The 26,238-nt window shown below is 38.5% G+C and overlaps 1 protein-coding gene and 1 non-coding gene across 2 annotated transcripts in view; both read right to left on the bottom strand.

Annotated features, from left to right (window-relative positions):
- Positions 1-60: 60 nt before the first annotated feature.
- Positions 61-26,238, bottom strand: part of AP1G1 (adaptor related protein complex 1 subunit gamma 1) — a 78,841-nt gene continuing 52,663 nt past the window's right edge. Inside the window, exons 11-23 of the mRNA XM_019455369.2 lie at positions 25,597-25,710; positions 23,053-23,193; positions 22,215-22,269; positions 18,488-18,610; positions 18,233-18,322; positions 17,486-17,613; positions 16,206-16,310; positions 15,420-15,561; positions 15,095-15,221; positions 10,874-10,981; positions 10,606-10,766; positions 5,629-5,727; positions 61-4,206 (exon numbers count right to left, since the gene is read on the bottom strand). Of these exons, the coding sequence (XP_019310914.1) occupies positions 4,105-4,206; positions 5,629-5,727; positions 10,606-10,766; positions 10,874-10,981; positions 15,095-15,221; positions 15,420-15,561; positions 16,206-16,310; positions 17,486-17,613; positions 18,233-18,322; positions 18,488-18,610; positions 22,215-22,269; positions 23,053-23,193; positions 25,597-25,710 (1,495 nt within the window). The 3' untranslated portion in view covers positions 61-4,104. The remainder of the gene's footprint in view (positions 4,207-5,628; positions 5,728-10,605; positions 10,767-10,873; positions 10,982-15,094; positions 15,222-15,419; positions 15,562-16,205; positions 16,311-17,485; positions 17,614-18,232; positions 18,323-18,487; positions 18,611-22,214; positions 22,270-23,052; positions 23,194-25,596; positions 25,711-26,238) is intronic.
- On the bottom strand, positions 25,226-25,311 carry LOC128778227 (small nucleolar RNA SNORD71). The gene has a single exon (XR_008423641.1). It is a non-coding gene; the product is annotated as a small nucleolar RNA SNORD71 (small nucleolar RNA).

The raw sequence follows: 26,238 nt of genomic DNA, 5'->3' as shown, positions 1-26,238 counted from the left end.
TCTGGAATAAGAATTCATTCAAGCCTTCTCTAATCTACTTGTAAGAAGCAAGGAAGCAAATTTTAAATCATTTGAGTATTGACTTTTTATTATTAGTCACTGTTCATAATTTGTTTCAACCAAAAGACAATACACACAGAATTCTAATGCATCCCATGTAAATGTTTACATCCATTTTATTCCTCACTCACCTCTAAGACTTATCATTTAATTTTAAATTTTTTTTACATCTCAAAAATATGTCTGCAATAATTAGAATTAGCCGTCCCACTTAGAAACAGCCTTTAATATTTTTACAGTAAAGAAGATGTGATGGGGCTTAATGAAAATGTAACTTACAACAATTATGAAAGAAAAGGACTTTACAGGGACACAGTGGGAGTTCACAAAGGAAAGAGTTCAGAAGCTCTTTCCCATGAGCCCCTCCCCCCCCCAAATAGAAAACAAAAACAAAACACACAAAGCGCAACAGCAGGTTCCAAAAACAAAAACGAAAAATCTCCAATGCTCCATCCTGAAGCCAGAATCAGCCTCATGGAAGTTCATGAAGCAACCGTGCAAGCTGCTTCAGCACGTCCTTCTGTTTAAGTGTCCGGGTCCTGGAACCCTGCAGATGGAGCCCCCTCACTACTATTGCTTGAAAAAGAGTGATTCACCTTCCACTTCTACAAGCAGCCCCACCTTCCTGAGCCAAAGCTGGTCAAAGTGTTTCAAACTTCAGGTCTTTTCCTCTTCAATGACCCTCCCCACTCCCAAACGCATAAACACACAGTCATGAACCACCTCTCCACCAACCACAAATTTGTGAATATCCACTTTTTGCTCTCTAGCTCTCACTTGGTTTAGGACCGTGTGGATAAAATACATTCACTAGAAAAAAATATACACATTCAAACTCTTTCTTCCCCCTAGTTCTTGTGACCCAAATATTTTCCAATGCAGAAAATAATCAAGTTGAACCTCAAACAGTATCCCCTTCCAATCTCTTCTAGAAGAATGTAAAAATGGAAAGCATGTTTATACAGTAGATGGAAATACTCAAACCATTAGTGCTGAACAGTTTTAAATGTCTACTCTCTTATATGAATGAAATACATCTTTAACCTAGTAAGAGGAAAGAATCCCCTCCCAACTGTTACACTGAGGAATGTTTCTTTAAATGAGAAAGACCTTAAAAGGAACAGATGATCACTACACACAGCATAAAACATTCCATGACTGTCCAAATCACCTCAAGGTAACAGCACCAGAGCATTGTGGGAGAAGCTTCTCGGGTAGAGCACCCTTCCTACAGTTTTTTGAGATTACTTAGATTAATTCTCCCTTAGGATTACTTTGGGGCTGGGGGTAGGAGTGACAGGAAAGAGGGGGAAAATGAGGTAAAAGTGCATGTGAAATTGTCCAAGTATGTGTAGGCTCACTGCTTATCACCCTGGAGTTATTAAAACAGCCATGGAAATCACTCTTTCCTCACAATGGCTCTGAAGTTGTAAATCTATTCAAATTTGCTCCCCCTCGAATGGTCATACCAGGGAAAGAAATTACTGAAATGTGTAAGTATTCATAAAAATTAAGAGATTTCTCCTTTTAGCAGCAAGGCCAAGTACGAGGAGAACTTATTCTGATCCTAGAAACTAAGGCACGCTGAAGCTTTCAAAGATCCAATTACTTGGAACAGTCTTCACAACCATCAGTATCCTAGGCAGTTTTTTGGCCACTAGTTCTTCAGTGTGGTGCTCAGTTTCACTCTCCAAAACCACTTCATATTCTAGGCAGCACCCCTTGTGTTAAGGCCATGATTTTTATCCCTTTATCTAGACAAAGCTATGAATAATCCTATAACTCTACCTCGAAACTATAATCACCCATGGACATTTGTTACTAGAGTAGACCCCTTCCAGCTCCATTAGCTAGCATTGTCTTCTAGCATGGTCTTCAGCAGGTTTCTGAGATCCAACTCAGTCCAACTAAAGAAACTTGAACTGGTCAACTATAAACGTGAGAGAAAATAAAGCCTCTAACACAAAGAGGAATGTTAGATAAATTCTATTCAAGAAATCCACCAATATTATGTTAACCCTATCATGTTTCACAGCATTAAGTATCCATCCAAGGAAATCAGTCTGCAAAAGAAAGCTTAAAAGGCTGTATTTTTCATCGCACAGGCAGAGCAGCTGTTGGAAATATACACTAGTCCACACTTGCCTTTACTGAAAACTATGCACAAGGTAATATCCTGTTCTTGACTCAATCAACCATTTACCCAGTAGAGTAAATTTTAGCAAATCTTGCTCTTATATAAGACCAGAAATCTTCCCCTTTGGAGCCTTTTAGTTCAACCCCCATTTGTCAAATGTTAGGAATAATCTAGCATCTGATACAGAGCTAGATTTGACAAGACACTGAAAATTTTAAGTAAAGGCTTGGGAAGTGAAGGGGGAAAAAAAGATATTTGTACCCAGGTTTAAGACCAGAGCCAAAGTAGTCATTATACTGTAATCAATACAGTAATGATTGCAAACATTATAAGAGCAAGGTGGGCCTGACTTTTTCTTTCTTCTTTTAGTGTATCAGACATGGCACCTGTGCACCTGAACGTACACGGTACATTCAATATGTGCCACAGGAGTCACCTTACCTCACTCCAGCAACTCAGTGTTAAGGTTTGATAACACAAGGGTCCTTTCTAAAAAGCACTCGGCACTCTCGCTAGTTTAAAAAGCTCCAGACCTCAGGTCTTTGATGCAGATATTCATGAGATTGGCTACTCTCAAGACACCAACTTCTCAGACTCAGGAAAGGATATGCCTACCCTATGGTGTCCATAAGACCTCCTCTCATACAGGGGCAAGGAAGCTACATGGCTTCATTCCAACACCATAAAGTACAATATAGGAAAGATTTCTTTAACCGCGTGGTCTTTATTTCAGTGCCAGTGTTACAGATACAACACAAATGTTCCAGTTAGAAGAAGGAATTCAAACGGAATGCCAAGGTCCAAGCCAGGCTCAGGAAATAAAAAGGAAGGTTTGGAATCATGGAGAAGATGACTCCAATATGCTCTAGGATGAGTCTGATACTCACTCTTCCTATGGGCAAAGGTGCTTTTTTAAAGGAGTCTGATCTTAAAAAGCTAACTCCTCTTTCCACCCATTTACCATAGTTCAACAGGCAAGTTATGGGCTTAGGAGAAACTTTTAAAATTTGTGGTGGGAACAGGGGCATTAATAACTATTAATATATCCTTTAGAAATTGTTCACTTTGCACTTTCAGGGGAATCAATTCTGAAAATCATGGAGAATATTCATGACTACAGCTAAAGAATGGAGAGAAGGGGGAGCTGGAAGAGCCTTGGGAGTTTCTATTACAAATAGAGCACCATATCCTTCATGCCAAATCTCAACAAAAGCTCTTTTTAACTGCATCTGTCCAGTGTTTAAACCTCTCCAGGTCTACCCAGTTCTTGGTAACAAACATACATACATGTGTGTGTCTGTGTGTATACAGCAATGCACAGAAAAGGCTACCAGGAGCCTAATGCCTCTTTCAAACATTGGGGGAACCAGTAGAAAAAGGCAGGGCTCCCTAAAGTCCATTTTTACATTTCCGTTCTGAATGCCTGATGTAAAAAGCGCCTGAAGATAGTAACCCAGCTAGTGAGGAATGAATACCCCACCTCGCCCAGTCCACAGAAAAACACAGTAGAAAGAAGGGGCAACTCTTTGCTGCACAGACAGAGTGAGTGTTTTCTTGCCATGGATTCTAGTCCTCTCCTCCAGACCAGCTGCTTATTTCCTCAGGGGCCCAGGGAATGTTGATTCTGGCTGTAAATGTGGGACGGGTGGAGAAGTGCGGACAAAGGAGAAGAGGAGGAAGAGTGCAAAGTAGCCTCCAGAAGCAGCCAGCCTCAACAGTGGAGGAGAGGAGATTCGTCTTTGACAATGCTTCAAGGTCAGCGATAACTTCAGGAAAATCCTCCTCAACAGTTCTCTTCAGCTCCTCATGCCCATGGTACAGTTGGGGGGGACTTGCCAGCGATCACAACCTCCTTCCCAGAGTTCCTTTGATTGAGTGGGACAAGAATGAGAATGGTGCCCAGGCCCTCATTGCCAGGACTGAGGGGGAAAGTTGTTCACCTCTGCTAGATCTTGCATTGCTGAGCCCTTGTGGTTATATGTGAGCTTGATCCGCATTCGCAGCTGTTGCTGTGGAAGAACAGAGAATTACAAGTTATACACTGAAAGGAAATCTCTAGAATCTATGTGGGCCACAAATAGATTTTTTTTTTTTTTTGACGGAGAGCACATGTGCAAGTTGGGGAGGAGCAGAGACGGCGGGGGGGTTGGGGGGGGGGGGCAGGGAGAATCTTAAGCAGGCTCCAAGCCCAACAGAGGGCTCAATCTCCAACCCTGGGATCATGACCTGAGCCAAAATCAAGAGTCAGACACTTAACCAAATGAGCCACCCAGGCAGCCCTACAAAATAGACTTTTAATCTCAAAGGAAACAAATTATTTTACAGCAAAGCTGTCTCTTAAAAATGATACAGGCAAACCACCACCATCCCTACTGCCTAGTACTCTGGCCAACATCATGCAGTCGAGTAGAGAAAAGGCATCTCCAAAACACATCATCAGCTCCAATCCTAGAACTGCATTAACGGGACAGAACCACTTGGGAGCATTTCATAGTCACACTGGCTGAGTGCTTTTCAAAAACATTCAACCTTTGGATCCAAGCTTCTAGAAAAATGAGGTAAACATAGTCATCTTATGCTCTACATTCAGAGATACTGATGTTCTCTGTAAAACCAATAGTAAATGTGAACATAAACTTTTTTGTTCCCAGGACAGAAAAAAAAGAGTTAACTTATGGTAACAGAAGTCATTATAAGACAGCTCAATTATAAATCCTTTTGACTTTCTGTAGCAGATTTCAAATATTAATGCACTAAGAAAATTTGTACTCTTATGTATCAGATCATCAAAGGAATCTATGCTATGCTATAGGCAGATACTCCAAAATACACTGCATAGCAGAGGAAAGGCAAAATGTTTTGTGAGAAGGAAATATCGGGGTTATTAGACACTGCTAGAAATCTTTTAACCATTTTCAAAACCTGTTTGAAAACGAGTCAAATGATGACTATTAAAGAGTCAATTTACTTCTTTGAGAAGATGTAATGAAAATATTGCTTAATTTCAGTTTCTAAAGCTACTTTTCATTTGGCTGGTTCATTAAAAATGCTTCCACTTTTGCTGTGAATACTTACTACAGTAGTAAATGTGGATATATGGGGTTGTACAGATACTCTTACCCTAGACTGCAACTTGTGTAAAGATTAAAATGTCTAACCTTCTGCTCTTCTACAAAGAAATTAAACCTGTAAGCCTCCAAATAGATAATTCTTTAAAGCTGCATTTTAATAAGTTGCCACTAAACCATTTCATGTGTTTGAGCTGCATTTATTATCTAATCTACAAAAGAATAAAGAGGTTAGAGTAGACCTTTCCCAGATTTCTTCTATGAATATGAGTCAAAAAAAACCTAGAGAACCAAAGCAAAATTTTATTTCAGGAAATATGCTTATACTTCACTCAGATATTGCCTTCAAATGTGCTTACTCACCTTCTGTGGGTTCAGAACTTTAATGACTTGTGTGATGGTCCCCGTATTAAATGCTGGGACAATGCTGCTACTAGGAGACAGAAGCTGCAGCTGGAATGTCTGTGGGGAACAAAGGGCACTCTTCAGAAAAAATAATACAGTCAATACTGTGTCAGAGATGTCAACAAATAAAAATGTCAAGACACTAAAATGATTATTCAAGTAACAGATTTACCTACTACTATGCTCTATTTGTTTTCCAGATACCAGCAATTCATAGTATGTGGGCTGACTATAACCTTCATGTTGTTTAAAAAAAAAAAAAAAAAAAAAGCCACCATTAGGTCTTTGATCATGAAAACTAGCAATGAGCCACTCTCCTCTTTACAAGCAAAAGGAACTTTAGCCTACCACTTTTCAAAAGGTAACCAATTCTTGTTTTGGCAACCTCACTTAATAGTAACTGATCAACTACGCAGGTAAAAAATGGGTGTCTGTGGCTAAAGAAAGCTAGAAAAAAAGAAAAAAACTTTCTAGAAATAACAAACCAGCATACCATTCACCAACTACAGCCCTTTATGCTTTGGTGTGAGTGGGATCAGGAGAGTTGACCTTTTGTTTTCTGAAGTCTACATAATCTGGAATGTGTCAAAGGCTACATGACAGAGGTAAAGGAAAAGCTGGAAAGAGCCCAGATGTTAATATGTATGTGGAATACACCAGGATCTCTCCATTAGTGACACAGGGATTAAGAGAAAAATTACGTGCAGAACTAGCCTATACAGCAAAAGACCTGGAAAAGCCAAATGCCACAATTTTTAGTGTTAGTAAGTTTCATGTGTTTGTTCACAGAGAAGAGATAAAAGTGCTGTAAGATAGGTCAACGATAATTGTTAGCACAATATAGTATATATATGTAGCGATTCTACATACTAGGATTTTTTTTTTTTAATTCAAGTTTATTTATTTTCAGAGAGACAGCACAAGCAAGGTAGGGGCAAAGAGAGAGGGGAGAGAGAGAATCCCAAGCAGGCCCTGCACTGTCAGCGCACTGCCCGACATGGAGCTGGAACTCATGAACTGTGAGGTCATGACCTGAGCTGAAGGCAGACGATTAACCGACTGAGCCATCCAGGTGCCCCTATACATTAGGATTGTTAAAATCTTTCCTGAATAGTGTAGTCTTCTAAAATATTAGAGAGTGATCATCATCAGGGAAACACAAATTAAAACCACAATGAGATACCATCTCACACCTGTCAGAATGGCTAAAATTAACAACTCAGGCAACGACGAGAGATGTCAGCAAGGATGTGGAGAAAGAGGAACCCTTTTGCAGTGCTGGTGGGAATGTAAACTGGTACAGCCACTCCGGAAAACAGTATGGAGGTTCCTCAAAAAATTAAAAATAGAACTACCGTACAACCCAGCAACTGCACTACTAGGTATTTATCCAAAGGATACAGGTGTGTTGTTTCAAAGGGGCACATGCACCCCCATGTTTATAGCAGCGCTATCAACAATAGCCGAAGTATGGAAAGAGCCCAAATGTCCATCAATAGATGAATGGATAAAGAAGATGTAGTATGTATGTGTGTGTGTGTATGTGTGTGTGTATGTATGTATGTATAGGTGATGGGAGTATTACTCGGCAATCAAAAAGAATGAAATCCTGCCATTTGCAACAAAGTGGATGGAACCAGAGTGTATTATGCCAAGGAAAATTAGAGAAAGACAAGTATCATATGGCTTCACTCATACGTGGAATTTAAGATACAAAATATGAACATAAGGGAAGGGAAGAAAAAAGAATATAAAAGCAAGGAGTGGAACAAAACATAAGAGACTCTTCTAAAAAAATTTTTTTAATATTTATTTTGAGAAAGAGAAAGAGAGAGAGAGAGAAAGCGAGCTCAAGCAGGGGAGGGGCAGAGAGAGAGGGAGGCACAGAATCCAAAGCAGGCTCCAGGCTCTGAGCTGTCAGCACAGAGCCTGATGTGGGGCGCGAACTCACGAACTTCAAGATCATGAGCTGAGCCAAAGTTGGATGCTTAACCGACTGAACCACTCAGGCAGGCACCCTAAGAGACTCTTAAATACAGAGAACTGAGGGTTGCTGGAGGGTTTGTGGGTGGGGGGAAGGGTTAAATGGGAAAGGGGCATTAAGGAGGACACTTGTTGGGATGAGCACTTGGGTGTTACACGTTGGGGATGAATCACTGGATTCTACTGCTGAAATCATTATTGTACTACATGTTAACTAACTTGGGTGTAAATTAAAAAATAAATAAAAATTAAGGAAAAAAAGAAAAAATATTAGAGAGGAGAAAAAAGGAAGAGGGGAAAAAGAGGAAGAGGAAAGAAGAGAGAAGGAGAGAAGAGGGGGAGAGTGAGAGAGAGAGAAGGGAAGGGGGAGAGACACAGAAAGAGATGGGAAGAGATGGGGCTGGCAGAGAATGAGAGGAGGGAAGTCTAGCCATCTGTAAGGACCAAAACTTTACTGTAAGAGTAAAGAGATTTAGTATCAACTCACAGACTTATCACGTTGGGTCTTATCATAATTCTATTGTCAAGATGGATGATGTAAGCTAAAATATTCTTTATTTATTTACATTATTTCATCAAATGTAAAATGCCATTAATTGTAATTCACACCATTTTATGTACCCCTGAGAAAGATAACAGGTTACCAATTAAACTATGACAGGGGCGCCTGGGTGGCGCAGTCGGTTAAGCGTCCGACTTCAGCCAGGTCACGATCTCGCGGTCCGTGAGTTCGAGCCCCGCGTCAGGCTCCGGGCTGATGGCTCGGAGCCTGGAGCCTGTTTCCCATTCTGTGTCTCCCTCTCTCTCTGCCCCTCCCCCGTTCATGCTCTGTCTCTCTCTGTCCCAAAAATAAATAAAAAACGTTGAAAAAAAAAAAAAATTTAAACTATGACAAAGTATTAATTTTAAAATGCATCTCAATTTCAGAGATAATAAAAAGTGAAAACAGTAATAGAACCTATGAAATATGGTATTTTGAAGTTCAAGATACATCATGACATGCAAGGAGGTATTGTAGAGTACAACACCAAAAATAAGGCTATGCTTTAATGGCAGAGGTGGTATGTTGCTAGTACACAGCCTCAAGTAACAAGTGTAAAACCCTAAGTTGTAGCAGCTAACATTTACTGAGCAATGAACACATGAAAAGTGCTTAAAACAGTACACAGCACATAAAACTCATCTAATCCTCAAAGGAACTCTAGGAAATAGACATCATTATCACCATCCCCTCTTTGTAAAGGAAGAAACTGAGGCACACAGTTTAAGGAACTTGCTGAATGTCACACAATTAGTACTGAAACCACTCCATTCTCCTAAAACATCTACATTACTCTAGTTCCTAAAAAATGCAATTAAAGGAGGCTTTTGCAAAATCAACAGTAACCACAAACAAAATGTCTTCAGTTTTCAAAAATGTGTGGTTTGAATGTCACACTTCACATGTCACTGCAAAGATAAGGTTAGCTTAGTCTAAACCAAGGGCTGGCAGGGGTGCTTGGGTGGCTCAGTTGGTTAAGCGTCCGACTTCGGCTCAGGTCATGATCTCACGGTCCGTGGGTTCGAGCCCCGCGTCGGGCTCTGTGCTGACAGCTCAGAGCCTGGAGCCTGTTTCAGATTCTATGTCTCCCTCTTTCTCTGACCCTCCCCTGTTCATGTTCTCTCTCTGTCTCAAAAATAAATAAATGTTAAAAAAAAAAAATTTTTTTAAACCAAGGGCTGGCAGACTATGACCCATGGGCCAAAAATGACCTGACATCTTTTCTGTAAATAATGTTTTACTGGAACATTTACTGTGGAACAAAGCCACACTCCTTCATTTACATGGTGATTATGGCTTTTTTGTTTTGAGAGAGAGAGAGCACGCTCGAGAGTGCTCTAGCAGGGGAGGGAGAGAAAGAGGGAGGGAGGGAGAAAATCTTAAGTGGGCTCAACACTCAGCAAGGAGCCTGACACAGGGCTCAATCCCATGACAATGGAATCATGACCTGAGCCAAAATCAAGAGTTGGTCACTCAACCACATAGGCACCCCCCTTTTTTTCACTATAACAGCAGAAATGAGTAGATGCAACAGAAATCATATAGCCTAAAATACTTACTATCCTATCCTTTACAGGAAAATTTTGCCTATTCTTCATTCTCAATGTTTCTATACACCGAACTTTTCATTATTCAAAGATGGGGCATAAATATTCCTTAAACTAAGATCTGGTATAAATAAAACTAAGCAGTCATTGTATCAATAGTAAACTAGGTATTAATGAAGGAGGAATGACTGTTTCTTTCACTCAAATACTGAGATGAAAACTGTCAATTCTGATCCAGTGACTAGAAGAGAATACCAAATAAAGTCCTTCATCTTAATGAACTTTAATTCCATGTTAGTATTTGTGTTTTTCAGGTTTTTACCACTGTATTTCTGAACTCCAACCTACTCTACATGCCCCTGAGCATTAGTAGACCACCTCACAGAATTCTGCTGTGAATCTCATTAGCTATAATCAGAATGTCCTTTATCCTTCAGGAATAACTGTAAAAATATTTAAAGTATTTAAAGTAATATTTAAAGTAAAAAGTATTCATTAAAAATGACATACTTTGGGGCACCTGGGTGGCTCAGTCGGTTGAGCATCCGACTTCAGCTCAGGTCATGATCAGTTTGTGAGTTCAAGCCCCATGTCAGGCTCTGGGCTGACAGCTTTGAGCCTGGAGCCTGCTTGGGATTCTGTGTCTCCCTTTCTCTCTGCCCCTCCCCCACTCACACTCTGTCTCTCTCTCTCTCTCAAAAATAAACATGCTTTAATGAACCATAATAGTTACAGTACTGTTAATTTGGATTAAACCTGCAAATTTGATTTAACCTCTAAAGCTTAAAATATATCCCTCAACAAATGTGTGACAAAAAATCAATCTTTAATCAAAGGAAAAAGACAAAGACAACATTGTAGTACCTTTGGTACTGCAGCTTGGAAAACAAAGTCTGTCATGTCCAGCTCTGTGCTGTTGGAGGCCTGTATCGTTATCACTGTGACACTAGGGTTGGTATTTGACCGTTCAAAGGTGAATTCTATCTTCAAGCCATTCTTACTGTATGCTGTGATGGAGGGGATGCCTGGAAAGCACGGGAAGATCAGTCTAACTGCAGTCAGCTTAAGGCTTGCAGAATTATTTTCTTCTTCAAGAACCACCTCTCACTGATGGTGATACCAGTAACCATACCTGTAGTGATGTCATTGAAGAGAGGCTGTGATGAAAGCCCATCCAATAAGAAAGGAGGCTGGGATATCTGTGGGACTGAGGCAGGAGCAGGAGTAGCAGCCGGAGCACCTAAATGAAGCGTTCCAATGGTAAGTCAATCTTAGCCAGCATGACAAAGCTCACCAAAAAAATACAGGAGAAAATTATTGGATCTCAGATTAAGAGAAGGATTCTTTTTAAACAAGATGCAAAAAGCATAAACCATAAGAAGAACTAAACATTCAAATACTTTAAAAAGAGTAACTCTTATTTAAAAATACTAAAATAAAATAGAGAGACCACAGGCAGGAGAAAAATGTTTGCTACAAAACAGCAAATGGATGTGTATACAGACCTATAAGGATTTTCTACAAATTGGTAAGAAAACAAGGTAACTCAATTTAAAAGTGGTAAGCACCTATACAGGACGTCTGGGTGGCTCAGTCGGGTGAACATCTGACTCTTGATTACGGCCCAGGTCATGATCCCAGGGTTGTGGGGATGAGCCCTGCATTGGGCTCCGCACTGAGCATGGAGCCTGCTTAAGATGCATATTCTGTCTCTCTGCCTCTCTCTCCCCGCCATGCCCCTCTACCCCCTCTCCCCTGCTCACACTCTAAAATGAAATTTTAAAAAAGAGTGGTTAAGAGATATAAACAAGCAATTTGCAGAAGAGGGAACCTGAATGAAAAGAGAATCATATGTAAAGAGATACTCAACATTACCAGTAATGAGGAATACAAAGTTTAAAACCACAATGAGATACTATTTCACATCCAACAGAATGGTGAAAATTTCAGTGTCTGATAATACCAGATACTGGTAAGAATAAGGAGCAATGGGGACTTCTAATCTCTGCCATAGAGATGTAAACCGGTACAAACTGGAGAACAATTTGGCAACAGGAGAGCTGAACATGATTATACCTCTAAATTTCCTCAACATCAGGGTACCTGGGTGTTTCAGTTGGTTAAGCATCCGGCTCTTAGTTGCAGCTCAGGTCATGATCTCACAGTTCATGGGTTCAAGCCCAGCATCAGGCTCTACATGGACAGCACAGCATCTGCTTGGGGTTCTCTGCCCCTCTCTCTCTGCCCCTCCCCTACTCACACGCTAGTACTCTCTCTCTCAAGAATGAATAAATTTTAAAAAATTTTAAGAATTAAGTTCTTTGACCTCAAAACTATTGAAATTTTAGGCTAATTGTTTGCTGTGGGGGCTTTGTGCCTTGTAGGATATTTACCAGCGCCCCTGACTTCTACCCATTAAATGACAGTAGCATCCTCCCAGTTGTGACCATCAAAAATATCTCTAGGGGCTCCTGGGTGGCGCAGTTGGTTGAGCGTCCGACTTCAGCCAGGTCACGATCTTGCGGTCCGTGAGTTCGAGCCCCGCGTCAGGCTCTGGGCTGATGGCTCGGAGCCTGGAGCCTGTTTCCCATTCTGTGTCTCCCTCTCTCTCTGCCCCTCCCCCATTCATGCTCTGTCTCTCTCTGTCCCAAAAATAAATAAAAAACGTTGAAAAAAAAATTAAAAAAAAAAAAAAATCTCTAGACACTGCCAACCCCTGATGGGCAAAACAGTATTTTCACCATCATAATAATTTAATAATATTTTTATTTTACAAGCTAAGTAGATCAAGACATTTATTAAATTTTATTATTTTTTATTTTTAATTCTTTTTTTTTTTTTTTTGAGAGTGTGTGTGTATCAGTGGAGGAGGGGCAGAGAGAGAGGGAGGCAGAGGATCCAAAGGGAAGCGAGCTCTGCAATGAGAGCAGAGAGCCCAACATAGGGTTCGAACTCATGAACTGTGAGATCATGATTTGAGTCACCCAGGTGACCCTAAATTTTATAAATGTTAGAATTTTAACACACACATACACACAAACCCTGGGAGGGGTGGTATAAAATGGGTGAAGAAAGTCACCAAATTACCATTTTTATTTGATCCTTCCAAACAAGAACAAGTTGAGGATCATGCAAATGATAGTAATGACCATGAACTGAGAGAAATCAGGAATACAAGAAGACACATAAGAAAACACAGCAAAATAAAGAGTGCCTTTTAGGTGTAAATAGATTTCAAACTACTTATGAAATTAACTGCATATATATATACCTTTTCAAAAAGGATTAACAAAGTGAAGTAAAAGAAGGCTAGAATCTTTTTGTTTTTTAACTTATTATTTGAGAAAGTGTGTGCAGACAAGCACTAACGGGAGGGGCTCAAAACCATGAACCATGAGATCATGACCTGAGCCAAAAATCAAGAGTCAGACTTAAGCTTAACCGACTGAGCCACCCAGGTGCCCCATGAAGCAAACTTTTTTTTTTTATTTTTTTTTTATTTTTGGGACAGAGACAGAGCATGAACGGGGGAGGGGCAGAGAGAGAGGGAGACACAGAATCGGAAACAGGCTCCAAGCTCCGAGCCATCAGCCCAGAGCCTGACGCGGGGCTCAAACTCACGGACCGCGAGATCGTGACCTGGCTGAAGTCGGACGCTCAACCGACTGCGCCACCCAGGCGCCCCTGAAGCAAACTTTTTAATACAATGTTAGACAACCATTTAAAACTATAACTGTGAAGATTATGTACTAACATGGAAATGCTAGTATGTCAATAAGTGTATCATCTATACATTGTGGGGTTTTTTTTTCAATGTTTTATTTATTTTTGACAGAGAGAGAGAGAGAGAGCATGAGCCCGGGAGGGTCAGAGAGAGAGGGAGACACAGAATCCGAAGCAGGCTTCAGGCTCTGAGCCATCAGCACAGAGCCGGATGCGGGGCTCGAACTCACAGACTGCGAGATCGTGACCTGAGCCGAAGTCGGACATTCAACCGACTGAGCCACCCAGGCGCCCCTATACATTGTGTTTTAACTAAGGGGTTGTTTTTTCCATATAACCAGTAGAGCTATGGTATCTGAGGATTTGGAATTACCTGTGAATGACTCAAAAGTATATGACAAGTAACACTTTGAAATTTTGTTAAGACATAAAATATAAACCATAAGCTCTGGGAGGATGCTGTTAGGAAAAACCATTTAGCCAGTCTAGATGACCATCCAAAATCTTTATTCTATGGCTATTTTCTATTTGAGGCCATGTATGCAGTAACACGTCATTATACTTGAGACAGCAATTATATGTGGGGCGCCTGGGTGGCTCAGTAGATTAAGCATCTGACTTTGGCTCAAGTCATGATCTCGTGTTGCAGTTCACGTGTTTGAGCCCCACATTGGGTTCTCTGCTGACAGCTCAGAGCCTAGAGGCTGCTTCTGATTCTGTGTCTCCTTCTCTCTCTCTGCCCTTCCCTGGCTTGTGTCCTTCCCCTCTCTCGTTCTCTCTCTTTCAAATAAAACTTAACAACAACAACAAAAAAGACAGGAATTACATGCTACAGTGATACTCTTGGACTCAGAGGTTCATAATATCACCAAATACATCAGCAATTACTAATGTCTACTATATATAAACAAATGTAAGAAAAAAACATTCCCAAATAAAAAGTTAAGTTTGAGTATTATAATTATGGACAATTTTCTCCATCCACTGCTTTATTAAGAGAGAGAGGAAAATAGGTTAACATCTCTCCACTCTCCTTAGTCACTGAAAACTAATCAGGAGTAGAAAGAAGTGTAGGAAAAGTGATGTATTACAACAATAACTGAAAGCAGAAGTGACTTGGGATCTATTTCTTTTGTAGCCTGAAAAAGAAAGTCCTTTCTATCTTAGGGGTGCCTGGGTGGCTCAGTCGGTTAAGCATCCGACTCTTGATTTTAGATCAGGTCATGATCCCAGGTTCATGGGTTAGAGCCCCACTTTAGGCTCTGCACTGACAGCACAGAGCCTGCTTGGGATTCTCTTTTCCCCTCTCTCATTGCCTCTCCCCCACTCACGGTCTCTCAAATAATAAAAACAAAAACTTAAAAAGAAAGTCCTTTCTATCTTAAATACAATGGGAGCAATTTATCCTCCCAAAATTAAAAACTGGATTTTAAGGAATTCCTCTGAATTACCTCTAGAACATTAGAATGGTAGCTTATATCCCAGATATTCTGAAGATTCTATTCCTACTTCTTACTTAGCCTCTCCCATCTTTAATTGATTCATGTGCCAGAAAGTCTATGTTCAGTGCAGTTTTTCCTGAAGGCCTTTATCCCCAGCCAAGCATTAAATAACTCCAGTCTGCTCTCACCTGTAAGGTTGATGTCTCCTAGCAAATCGAGAAGTTCTCCACCAGCAGAAGCTGGTTTGCTTGTAGGTGCAGTTGGAATAACAGGTGTTATGTCATTTCCTCCCAACAAATCCAATAAATCATTGGCCTAAACAAAGAAATAGTATCTCAATTCATGAATCATTTGTCTAATCTGTATCTAAGGCAAAGCTCTTTCAAGACTTAAAAATAAGGAAGAGAACCATCAATCAATCTAGGAACACTGAAGGGAATCAGCTAAGAGATAGGTCATAAAGAACTAACTATAATATCATGAGGATTCCCAGATAAGCAAGTGAAAAGCTACCTGGCTGGTGGGCTGTGGCCCAGAGGGTGGTGGTTTGGTCTCTAGTGGAGCTGGTTCTGTCTCTCCATTTGTCTGCACAATCTCAGTAGGGCCATTTGTGGTCACTTTTTCCATGACAGGCATTCTCTCAAGCAGGGCAGACCTAGAAGAATCTGAAGTGGTTAAATTCTAGGCAGTTAACCTAGATTCCCTACCCAAGAAAATCACTGTTACTATATTGGAGTCAAACATGGACAGCCATCTCCCCTCCCCACCCTGTAACACACACACTAAAATAGAAGGTGGATTACAAGAATACATGACCTAAATTCCTAGCTGGATTAAGGGCAGGCAAGAAACCTTGAATAGACAAACTGTCCACCTAAATCCCAAGAGACTGGGATTTCTCAGTGGTAGAGAAATTGGAACGAAAGAAAGGTAAATAAGTAGGTATTAACAATCTCCAATCACGAAGATACTGCATAACAGACACGCAACACAAAGTTAAATATATGAGATTCTCTTGAAAAAACACAACTGCCACTTCTTAACCAAATAAAATGGAAAATGAAGCAAACATCTCATACCAAAAGAAGAGAAAGGGAATAATAGAACATGGTTAACTTAAGTGTTTACAGGTAGGCAGAACAGAAAATGGACAAATGGAAGCAGTCAAGCAATTAGGACTAAACAGACTTGTGAAGCCCAGTTAACAAAGCCTGAGGAATGAGTCTCCTTTGTGGATTATCATGACAATTTGCTCAGGATGCTAACAGCCACATGCATTGCTTGGTTTCTTTCACTCACCTCATATGATCATATTTCTTAAAAAGTGCATTATATTCTACTGCCCTCTGCTGGAGTTCCACATCAATGCTGCTTCCATAGATGGAAACCACTTTCTTAATTCGGCTTTGGGATAAAATGACAAACAAATTCAAATACCCAAAAGAAAGTTCATAAACAAGTAGAGTGAATAAACAAACCCGAGTTTTCTGGTTAAAAATCTGAAATACTCGTATTTCCTTAATTCACGCATCTTTTCAAAAACAAAACACCTCTCCTTTATCTTCTTTATCCAAAACACACCTCAACATCATCACTTACCACTGTACTTATTCTAACCGTAATGCTAGATTTTGTCTGTTAAATATCCCATACCCTGAAATCTGCAGGAAAAAGTACCCATTATTAACTTGCTACAAAAGAAGTGTGTAATGTTCATTCTCTTCTTTAATAACTTTAAAATAAAAAGGTTTTATCAACAAAAGGGTCACAGCATCAGACTTTTATCAATAAAGGGTTATTACCTGACACCAAATTCTTCTAGCTCACAATTTAAAGAGTTAGTAAAAAAATATATATCATTTCTTCACAGGACCTTACACAAGATCTAAGAGAACTAAGTTTGCCTTAAAAATGCTTGGCTGGAAAACTAGTCCAACTGATTTTATTCAAAATAGTGAAGAGCAGAATTTAAAAATTTAACCACCAAAACCTTCATAATTTTCTTCCACTTCAGACATTTCAAAATATTATAATAAACCCTTATATGGGGAAAGTAACTTCTTACTTTAAAAAGAGAAAAGGCATTAGAAGTCAGATTTTGAAAACATAACTTTTCACCTTCAAAATAATAAATGGTGGGGTGTGGGACTAAAGCAAAGCAGAGTATAGATAAAATAAGGATGAACTACAAATTAATAATTATTACTGTGGATTGACAGGTGTATACAACTCATTTTACTATCCTATTTTCCTATTTTTGCCCCTGCTTGAAATTTTACATAACAAAAAGTTTTTAAAAATTACAAAATAATGGGGCCCCTGGGTGGATCAGTCGGTTAAGCGTCCGACTTCGGCTCAGGTCATGATCTCACAGTCCGTGAGTTCGAGCCCCGCGTCGGGCTCTGTGCTGACAGCTCGGAGCCTGGAGCCTGTTTCAGGTTCTGTGTTTCCCTCTCTCTCTGCCCCTCCCCCATTCATGCTGTGTCTCTCTCTGTCTCAAAAATAAATAAACGTTAAAAAAAAAATTAAAAAAAAAATTACAAAATAACATGTTCATCCTACTTTTTCTCCATACTCACTTTACAGTACAGGTGAATCTAGTAGAAAGCTTCATAATGGCAGTGAGGGCATAACCTCTCGTCACAGAGGTGGACATATTAGAGATGAGGACACTTTCTAAAATATCCAACACTTCATCTTCTGTTACCTGGAGAGAAAAACAAAACAAACAAACAAACAAACAACAAAAACAAAACAAAACAAAACAAAAAAACGCAGGATGAATCCTAACAGTAAAGATCTAAATCAAATACCAAGTCACAGGATGCCACCATCATTACCAAAACTTTAACACTAACTGTGCTTTGCCAGAGTAACTGTAAAAACTGATCCATCATCAATCAGAAGCACGTAGGAAGGAGGTTTTAAAAAAAAAAAAAAAAAAAAAGAAAAAAGGAAAACACCCAGTGGGTACTGAGAGACATATACAGCTTCAAGAGGTAGAAGTAAAGAAAATAACAAGATAAACAGAGTTCAAGTGTTGTTGCCACAATTTCTCCTAAAGCCAGTTCTTTGATAAGCAAATGCAGACATGGATAGGTCTATTTGTTATCAAGCCAAAGGGTGAAAAGTAGATCTGCAGATGGTTTTAAATCTCATCAGGGCAGCTAAATTCCATCTCAAAAACTGGCAAGTTTCCCAATATAATTCTGGGATTACTTCTTTAAAAGGTTTTCAAGGAATCAACCTCAACTCCTCATTAAACACTATCCTTTTATAAACCAAAACACTATTTTCCTCCCTCCTTAAAGAGTGACAAGGAGTACCTGAATAGGCTCTTCCTCTTCACACTGGCCTGATACAAGAAGATCTCCATATTCACCTATACACCATGCAGCGACTTGTACCAAAGGTTGCTGTCAAAAGAAAGTCACCATTTGTCAAAGGCTTTCAATCCTTGCAAGGATTAATGCAGATCATCTAATCATAAAAGATGAAACCAAGGCACATCTAGAGTGTTAGTAGTAAGAACACACCAGGAACTAATGGGTAATTTCCCCACCAAAGTAGAAAGTACCTACTTGAGAATAATCACCAAGAATTGCTTTGTACAAGCGCTGGACAGTATAGGCATGCATCTCCACACTATTGGTTATTAGCTGGATCAAGTTAGGGACTGCGTCATCACGAACATAGCTTCCTGCCTAAAAGGAAATGCAAACAGTTATCCCTAGAAACACATCATAATGATAAGAAGTGTTGGCTACTGCTTCTATTCAAAGGAGACTACTACAAAACACCCTCCACGATAAAGTTGGTTCCAATTCTCAGGTTCATAAGCAGCTCAAACTTCAAAGTCTTACTTATTCAAATTGCTTACTTCTTATTTAAATGAATATTCTAAGTTTTTCAATTTTACAAAAAATAAAACAAAATGTCCTTTGTCAAAGGAAAAGTAAAATATAAAGGATTAAAATTTCAAGAAAGACCTTTTCTACTCAAAACAGATTAAGCCTAAGATTTCAAAAATTTAAGTAGAATATTCACTGCAAACTTAATTACAACCACCTCTGCCTTCTCACAACTCCCCAGTACAGTTAAAATCACACAGGCTACCTATAGCAGCCACATCACTCTGGGGGAAGGAGACGGGGGTGTATATCAGAGGTCCAAAAGGGCAGCATGTGAAATAAGAATTAAATAAATAGTACTCTTTTTAAAACTTCGATTTAAAACATCACACTGTCCTTTAAAAACTAGAATTTATAAACATTATAGAACCATCAGTCACACAAATGGGAAGTATTTTGTACTTAATCATCCACACTTTAAAAACAAAAATAAACCTGGTCTCTTTAATATTCTCTTGACTAGTGGAATCTGAAATAGTATTTGCAACCATGAAACAAAGTAAAGCTATTTAACACCAACAAGGAAGCTAAATCTCATTCTTGTCAGAGCATTATAACAAGGCTGTACAGGACATAAAAACAGTGGAACCTGTGCCTATCAGCCCACCTTGATCAAGCTCCCATTACTAGACAGAGCAGCAGATCTGATTTACGAGACCAGGAAAAGGAAAAGGAAACAGAGAGAAAGAGAGAAAGAAAGAGGGAGCTTTTCAAGAGTGAGACCAGGAAAAGGAAACAGAAAGAAAGAAAGAAAGAAAGAAAGAAAGAAAGAAAGAAAGAAAGAAAGAAAGAAAAGGAAACAAACCCAGGTGATTGGGATACCCCTCACTCTTGTTAAAAAACACAAAGACTCAGAGAGAAGTTTGGAAAAAAGGTCAAAATGCTAAAGACAGAAGCTAAAGAACAGGTAATTTGTTTCATTCTTCCCAAATGGGAGAAAGCAGAGTGTTGTTTATTTATTTAATTATTATTATTTTAAATAGTGTTCACACCCAGTGTGGAGACCAATGAGGGGCTTGAACTCATGACCCTGTGATCAAGACCTGAGCTAAGGACAAGAGTCAGACGCTTAACTGACTGAGCCACCCAGGCACCAGAAAGCAGAGTGTTTTAAATAACAGAAAGTATCAACATGATCTAAATGACATTTACAGCCCACTTTATCCAACAGCAAAATACACATTCTTCTCAAGGTCAAATGGAACATTCATCAAGACAAACCACATTCTGGGCCATAAAAAACATCTCAAATCTAAAAGAACTAAAATCATACAGGATTTAACTAGAAATCAGTAACAGATAAGAAATCCCCAAATATTCAGAAATTAAATTAAATAACACATAGATCAAAGAAAACTATAGACCACTATCTCTATGAATATAGATGCAAAAATCCTAAAAAGTGTATTAGCAAATCAAATAGAACAATGTATAAAAAGAACTATACACCACGACTGTGTGGGATTTATTCCAGGTATGGAAGGTTAGTTCAACATTCAAAAATCAATTAATGTAATCCAGCACATCAACAGGTTAAAGAAGAAAAACTGTAGGACACAATAAGATTATATAACTGGAAAAATGAAAAGTAGGAGCATTAAAAAGAATGGCTTTGATTTTGACAACATTTTTCCTCAGAAGCTCTTTTTTCTCTTCTTTTGATCCTTATAAAAAAACCCAAAATGCATCCTGATTTGTATCTTTTGTTAAAATATAATTCCCCTGGGGCGCCTGGGTGGCTCAGTCACTTAAGCGTCCGACTTCGGCTCAGGTCATGATCTCGCGGTCTGTGGGTTCAAGCCTCACGTTGGGCTCTGTGCTGACTGCTCAGAGCCTGGAGCCTGTTTCAGATTCTGTGTCTCCCTCTCTCTCTGACCCTCCCCCGTTCATGCTCTGTCTCTCTCTGTCTCAAAAATAAATAAACGTTAAAAAAAAATTAAAAAAAAAAATATATATATAATTCCCCTGTTATTAAGTTCATGTATTAACCTTTTACAAAGTTAATTCATTGCAAGTAAACTAGAAAACTACTGTGTCACAGACAGAATTCCACAACAACAAATACACATACACACATCACAATTTTAATGATATCATTCCTTCCTACAGATGTTTCATAATTTCCTTAACCAATGCCTATTTGGAGACTTATACTTATTTCCAACATTCCCCCATTATAAACAAGATTGGGATGAACACCTTTGTATATACATTTCTGTATACTTGCCCTTTTATTTTTCTAAGATAAATTCTTAAGAAAAGAATTAATGAGTTAAAAGGTACAAACTAAGACTTTTGCTATAGGCTACCGAAGTTTACTCCAGAAAGCACCATTTTATATCCAATATGAAGTGGAGACTACACCACCTATTTCTCTTTCCTAACACTAGGAAGTAGGTTAAAAAGTATGACAAGTGAAAAATGATACCCCACTTGTAATTTTACTTACTATTTATTTATTAACAATGGTATTTTTCAATGTTAACTAGCCATTTCTTTCTTCTTTTGTGAAATATCTGTTCAAATGCCAATTTCTCCATTACAGTATTTGATTTTTCCTATTAACTGTAAATTATTTATAAAGATATTACCACGCTGTCATATGGTATAGTGTTTTTCCCCTAGTTGTCATTGTTTCAGCTTTGTAGATTCTTTTCCCTTTTGCTATGAAAGTTTCAAATTTTGATGGGACAAAATGTGTAAAAGTTTCCCTTAATGGTATCTACTTCGGTGACAATAATTAGACATAGATACTTGTGTTTTCTTTATACACCACTACACTTCCATTTTGACTGTTAAAAAAGAATATCTTATAAAACCATACTTTTAAATCCATAATAAATTTATAGTCATGCAAAAGCTTCCAATGGCTTCCTATCATATGAAAAACAAAAATTCCCAACTCCTATGAGGCCCTATATAATGGAGCCCCTGTATCAATCCTACCATTCTCTGCCTCTCATGCTACCTACTGGCTTCACTTACCTTCTTGTTGCTCTCCAAGCAGGCCACACTTGTTGCTACTTAAGGGCTTTGCAACACTTGCTGTTCCCCCAAATCTTTGCATGGCTCCTCATTTCATCAAGCTCTCTCCTCAACTGTTACCTCCTGTGAGCGACCTGTGTGGACTACTCTACCTAAAAGACTTGGCCCTTTGCCCCACCTTCCATTCTTCGCTGCTGTCGCTGGAGTCCTTCACGCTGCTTCAGTCAGCTTCACTATTGTTCGTAGTAGTTTTTCCTGCCTAACTGGATAGTACATATTTCTCCACGGAGTTCCTATCTCCCCCACTAGAACTAAAATGTAAGCTTTGTGAGAACAAAGGCTTTGTCTGCCTCATCCAGCACTTAGTATATGTTGACTAAAAAAAAAAAAAACAAAAACAAAAGCTACTTACCGTTGTCAGAACACGCATAATTGTGTCTATATGCCACCGTTTGGAAGGTGCATACCTGAGAAAATAATGGCACCAGATAAAAACGTTGGAACCTGTGAAGTATACTGTGCTCGGCGACTTTCAAAAATCCTGTGCTACAGACTTTTTAGGCTTACTGGTGAAGTGATTATTTTTGACATATTTCATCTTCAAATCTAGCAGCTACCTCCATTTCAAAGGGTAATGAAATGGGGCAAAGTCAAATTTAGATGTTTCACATAATAATTGCAATAGGAGTTGCTGAACTGAGAAATGGGACTCCAACTCAGTTTTTCAGAAAACAAATCATAAAGACAAAGCAGGAAGACAAAGAAAAAGAAGAAAAGGGACTGTTCCCAGACCCAGGCAACACCAGGACTAGAAACTCATTCCCTTAAAATCACAGTGCAGAGAGGAGAAATAACCACACTACCAAAACTGAGGTACTTCTTCCTAAGAGTTTTACACAGAACAATTCAATGCTGTAATTTTTCTATTCTCTACCAAAAAAAAATCCAAACACTTTTGTATTCTCTTCTTCACAGACGAGAAGTCAAAAAATAGATATACAAAGAGATTTTATAAAAGTAGGATTCTTTTTGGTCTTAGCATACTTAAATACTGGTTAGAATGGCCTTCTAACGAAGCAAATTTCTTTCTTTTCTTTCTTTATTTTTCAAATGAAGCAAATTTATAATTGGGAGCCTGAAATAAACATTATATGTTTTAAACAGGTTTACAATATTTTTTCCATGTTTTAAAGATGCTTTCAAAAAGTTCCAAGCATCTTTTACCAATAAATGTAAAAATTAAGTCTTACTTTTCTGCAGCAAGAAAGATTCCAGATGCACAGTCTGCTTTAAATTCTGGCTCACATGAATCCAGAAAATAAAGTAATTCCTTCATCATGCCTCGGATATTATTCCCATTTACCAGGGCAAAACTCAATTCCATTGCACGCCTTGCAGAGGGGGGAAAAAAAAAGTTATGATATTTATAGTGGGAATGAAACAAAAACCCAGATGTGTTGTTTCTGAACACTGGCAGATGGGTTCTATGCCCTTGCACGATTTTGTGATCCCAATCTTCATACATACATGATAGCCAAAGTTATCAAAGTTACTTTTAACATTCTGAATTTTCATTCAACGCTTTTCTTTACAAAGCTCCAAGAGACACACTACTTGTCACCAAAAATGCAGTTTGGGTTCCAAAGTCTATTCTATGCATCTGAACTTTTGAACACTCAAAAGGCTAAACAAGAGAAGTAACAAAATGATTACCCAATGAGAATACCTCTTTGCATTATTTCTTAAAAATGTGATAAAGTCACCATATTCTCTTTATTACATCCACTTCTGTCCAAAAATGATGTAACAGTTTACATCAAAAGATATATAAGAAAATTAGAGTAAAAACACACCATAGGACATTATGGTAAGTGAGATAAGTCAGAGAAAGACAAATATTGTATGGTATCACTTCCATCTGGAAGGTAAAAAAGCCAAAAGCATAGAAACAGACTAGAATGGTGGTTACCAGGGTCTCGAGGGTGGGGGGAAAGGATGGAGATGTTGGTCAAAGGATACAAACCTCAATTATAAAATGAGTAAGTTCTGGAGATCTAATGTGCAGCATGATGACTACAGTTAATAATAATAGCGTATTATATAATTGAAAGTTGCTAAGAGAGTAGATCTTAAATATTCTTATCACAAAAAAGAAAAGGTAAGTATGTTAACTAAGCTCCAGGGGTAACTATTTTACAACACATAAGTATACTAATTCAATGCACCTTACACTTACACAATGTTTATATTAATTTTATCTCAATAAAGCTGGGCAGGGAAAATGAAACAATGAGGGCCATGAAAAGGAAAAAAGGGCGCGTACCATGAGAGCAAATAAGAGTTTCTGGAACTGCGTTATCAAATTTAGCAATCAAAGGAAAACCAAAATGTTTAACATAGATTACTGCATGAATCTTTTCGTATTTGGTCAATAATTTCAAACACAGTATATAATTTGACTTTTAAAATACCAATTTAATAAGTATAAAATACTTTTATCTTGGCTAATCTATAAACAACGTTCAATCTTTACAGAAATCCACTAATAGTTAATTCTTAGATGGTGCTTAAGTCCTTTACATATAATAATCCAATTAGTCCTGCATAACCTTTGTAGTGGGTGCTCTTGTATTTGCATTTTACATATGGGACAACTGAGGCAGAGAAAGTTTAAATAACTACCATCAAGTTTAATAAGAACATAGTCAGGATTTTAAATGAGGCATTCAGGCTTCTACATTGGATGAAGAGATTACTTAAAAACAAAATCTTTAAAAAAAAATTTTTTTTTTTAGGGGTGCCTGGGTGGCTCGCTCAGTCGGTTAAGCGTCCGACTTTGGCTCAGGTCATGATTTCACGGTTTGTGAGTTACAGCCCTGCATCGGGCTCTATGCTGACAGCTCCCCCTTTCTCTGCCCCTCCCCCGCTTGTACTCTGTGTCTCTATGTCTCTCAAAAACGAATAAATGTAAAAAAAACTTTTTTTTAATTTTAATTAAAATTTTTTAAAAATTTTTTAATTTTTTTAATTAAAAAAAATCCTGTGCAAAGCACTAGGTGAGTTATTGTTGCTGAGTTTAGGTTGTATCTTTAGATTGCCCATGTACTTAGCATATGCTCTCTGCAAATAAAGGAACTCAGTATGAATAGATATTTGTTAAATGAATGGTTTCAGAGATCATTTCAAATCTCATTTATTCTGATTTTGAACATACAACCAAAAGTTCACTGAGGCCAACTAAAATTAGATGTTACAAACATCTTCACTTCTTACAATAGGATAATCAGTAGAGTCAGTCTGTCGAGGAAAAGAATTGATGCCTTTGCAAAGTGCTATCTGCTGCCTAACAGTCATTCCTAGATGTGCTGTTCTAAAAAAACACAGCTGCCTCTAGTATCTTGGGGCAGAAGTACTGTGAGAAAATGTGTGCTGTCAGCAATATGAGTTTCAGCATTGTGATAAATCACTTAGCCGATGGATCACTCCGTATTTTCATCCTCCAGCACACAGAGCGCAGTACCTCTGTTAAGCAGACTTTCGTCCAGCTTACCTGTACCTGTTTATTTATCAAAGAACCAAGGACAACTTCAGTGTGCACATTAGTATTCCTTATTGGCCTCCTTCACTGACCTAACCTTCTCCCTACCAATCCTTTCTTAAAAAGGATTTACTCAGCAGGGAGTTCATCTGTGCAAATAAGGAGTAAATAAGCAAATGTCAACATTCTCACTCTCAAAACCATTACAAAGTTATCAAGTGGGGGCTGGGGCAGAGAACCATCAACAATCAATTACCGTTTTATTGAGACATCCAAATCTTTTAAACAGTCCACAATTGTGCTTCTGTGCCTCTGTACTGCATTATGATCTGTCTGCACAGTCTTCAACAAAGATGTCAAAGCTACGTATCTGTATGAAACAAAGTTGCAGAAGACAAATTAAAATGTAAAAGTCGGGATAGTTCTTCTCTAAAATAATGACAAAGAAGACATCTAATGACTAAATATTTTTAAATATTTAAAAGACAAGACAGAGTTAGTGAGTATAATGGTATTATTTTAAAGGTGTAAAAGACACTATAATCTTAAGTAGTGGTAACCAGGAAAATTCAGACTTGCATTCATGGTCAAGTCCATTTAAACTTCTAAAAGTGACTAATTCCATTCTTTTAATTCTTCCAAATAGTACAACAAAATAAGCATATATTATGCCTTTCCTTAGACCCAAAATGCAAGAGGATATTATTTCAATTTACCATTTATATTTTCTTGCTTTTGATACTGGTACCAAAACTGCCCCTATAAAGCCTTCACTTTTAAGGTTTAAGTATCTGAGGGGTGCCTGGGTGGCGCAGTCGGTTAAGCGTCCGACTCTTGGTGTTGGCTCAAGTCATGACCTCACAGTTTGTAGGTTTGAGCTCCACATTAGGTGCTGTGC

The sequence above is a fragment of the Panthera pardus genome, unplaced genomic scaffold (assembly GCF_024362965.1).
Source record: "Panthera pardus isolate Hobbes unplaced genomic scaffold, ASM2436296v1 HiC_scaffold_19, whole genome shotgun sequence".
Taxonomy (NCBI): Eukaryota; Metazoa; Chordata; class Mammalia; order Carnivora; family Felidae; genus Panthera; species Panthera pardus.
This window is presented reverse-complemented; position numbering and strand designations above follow the sequence as displayed.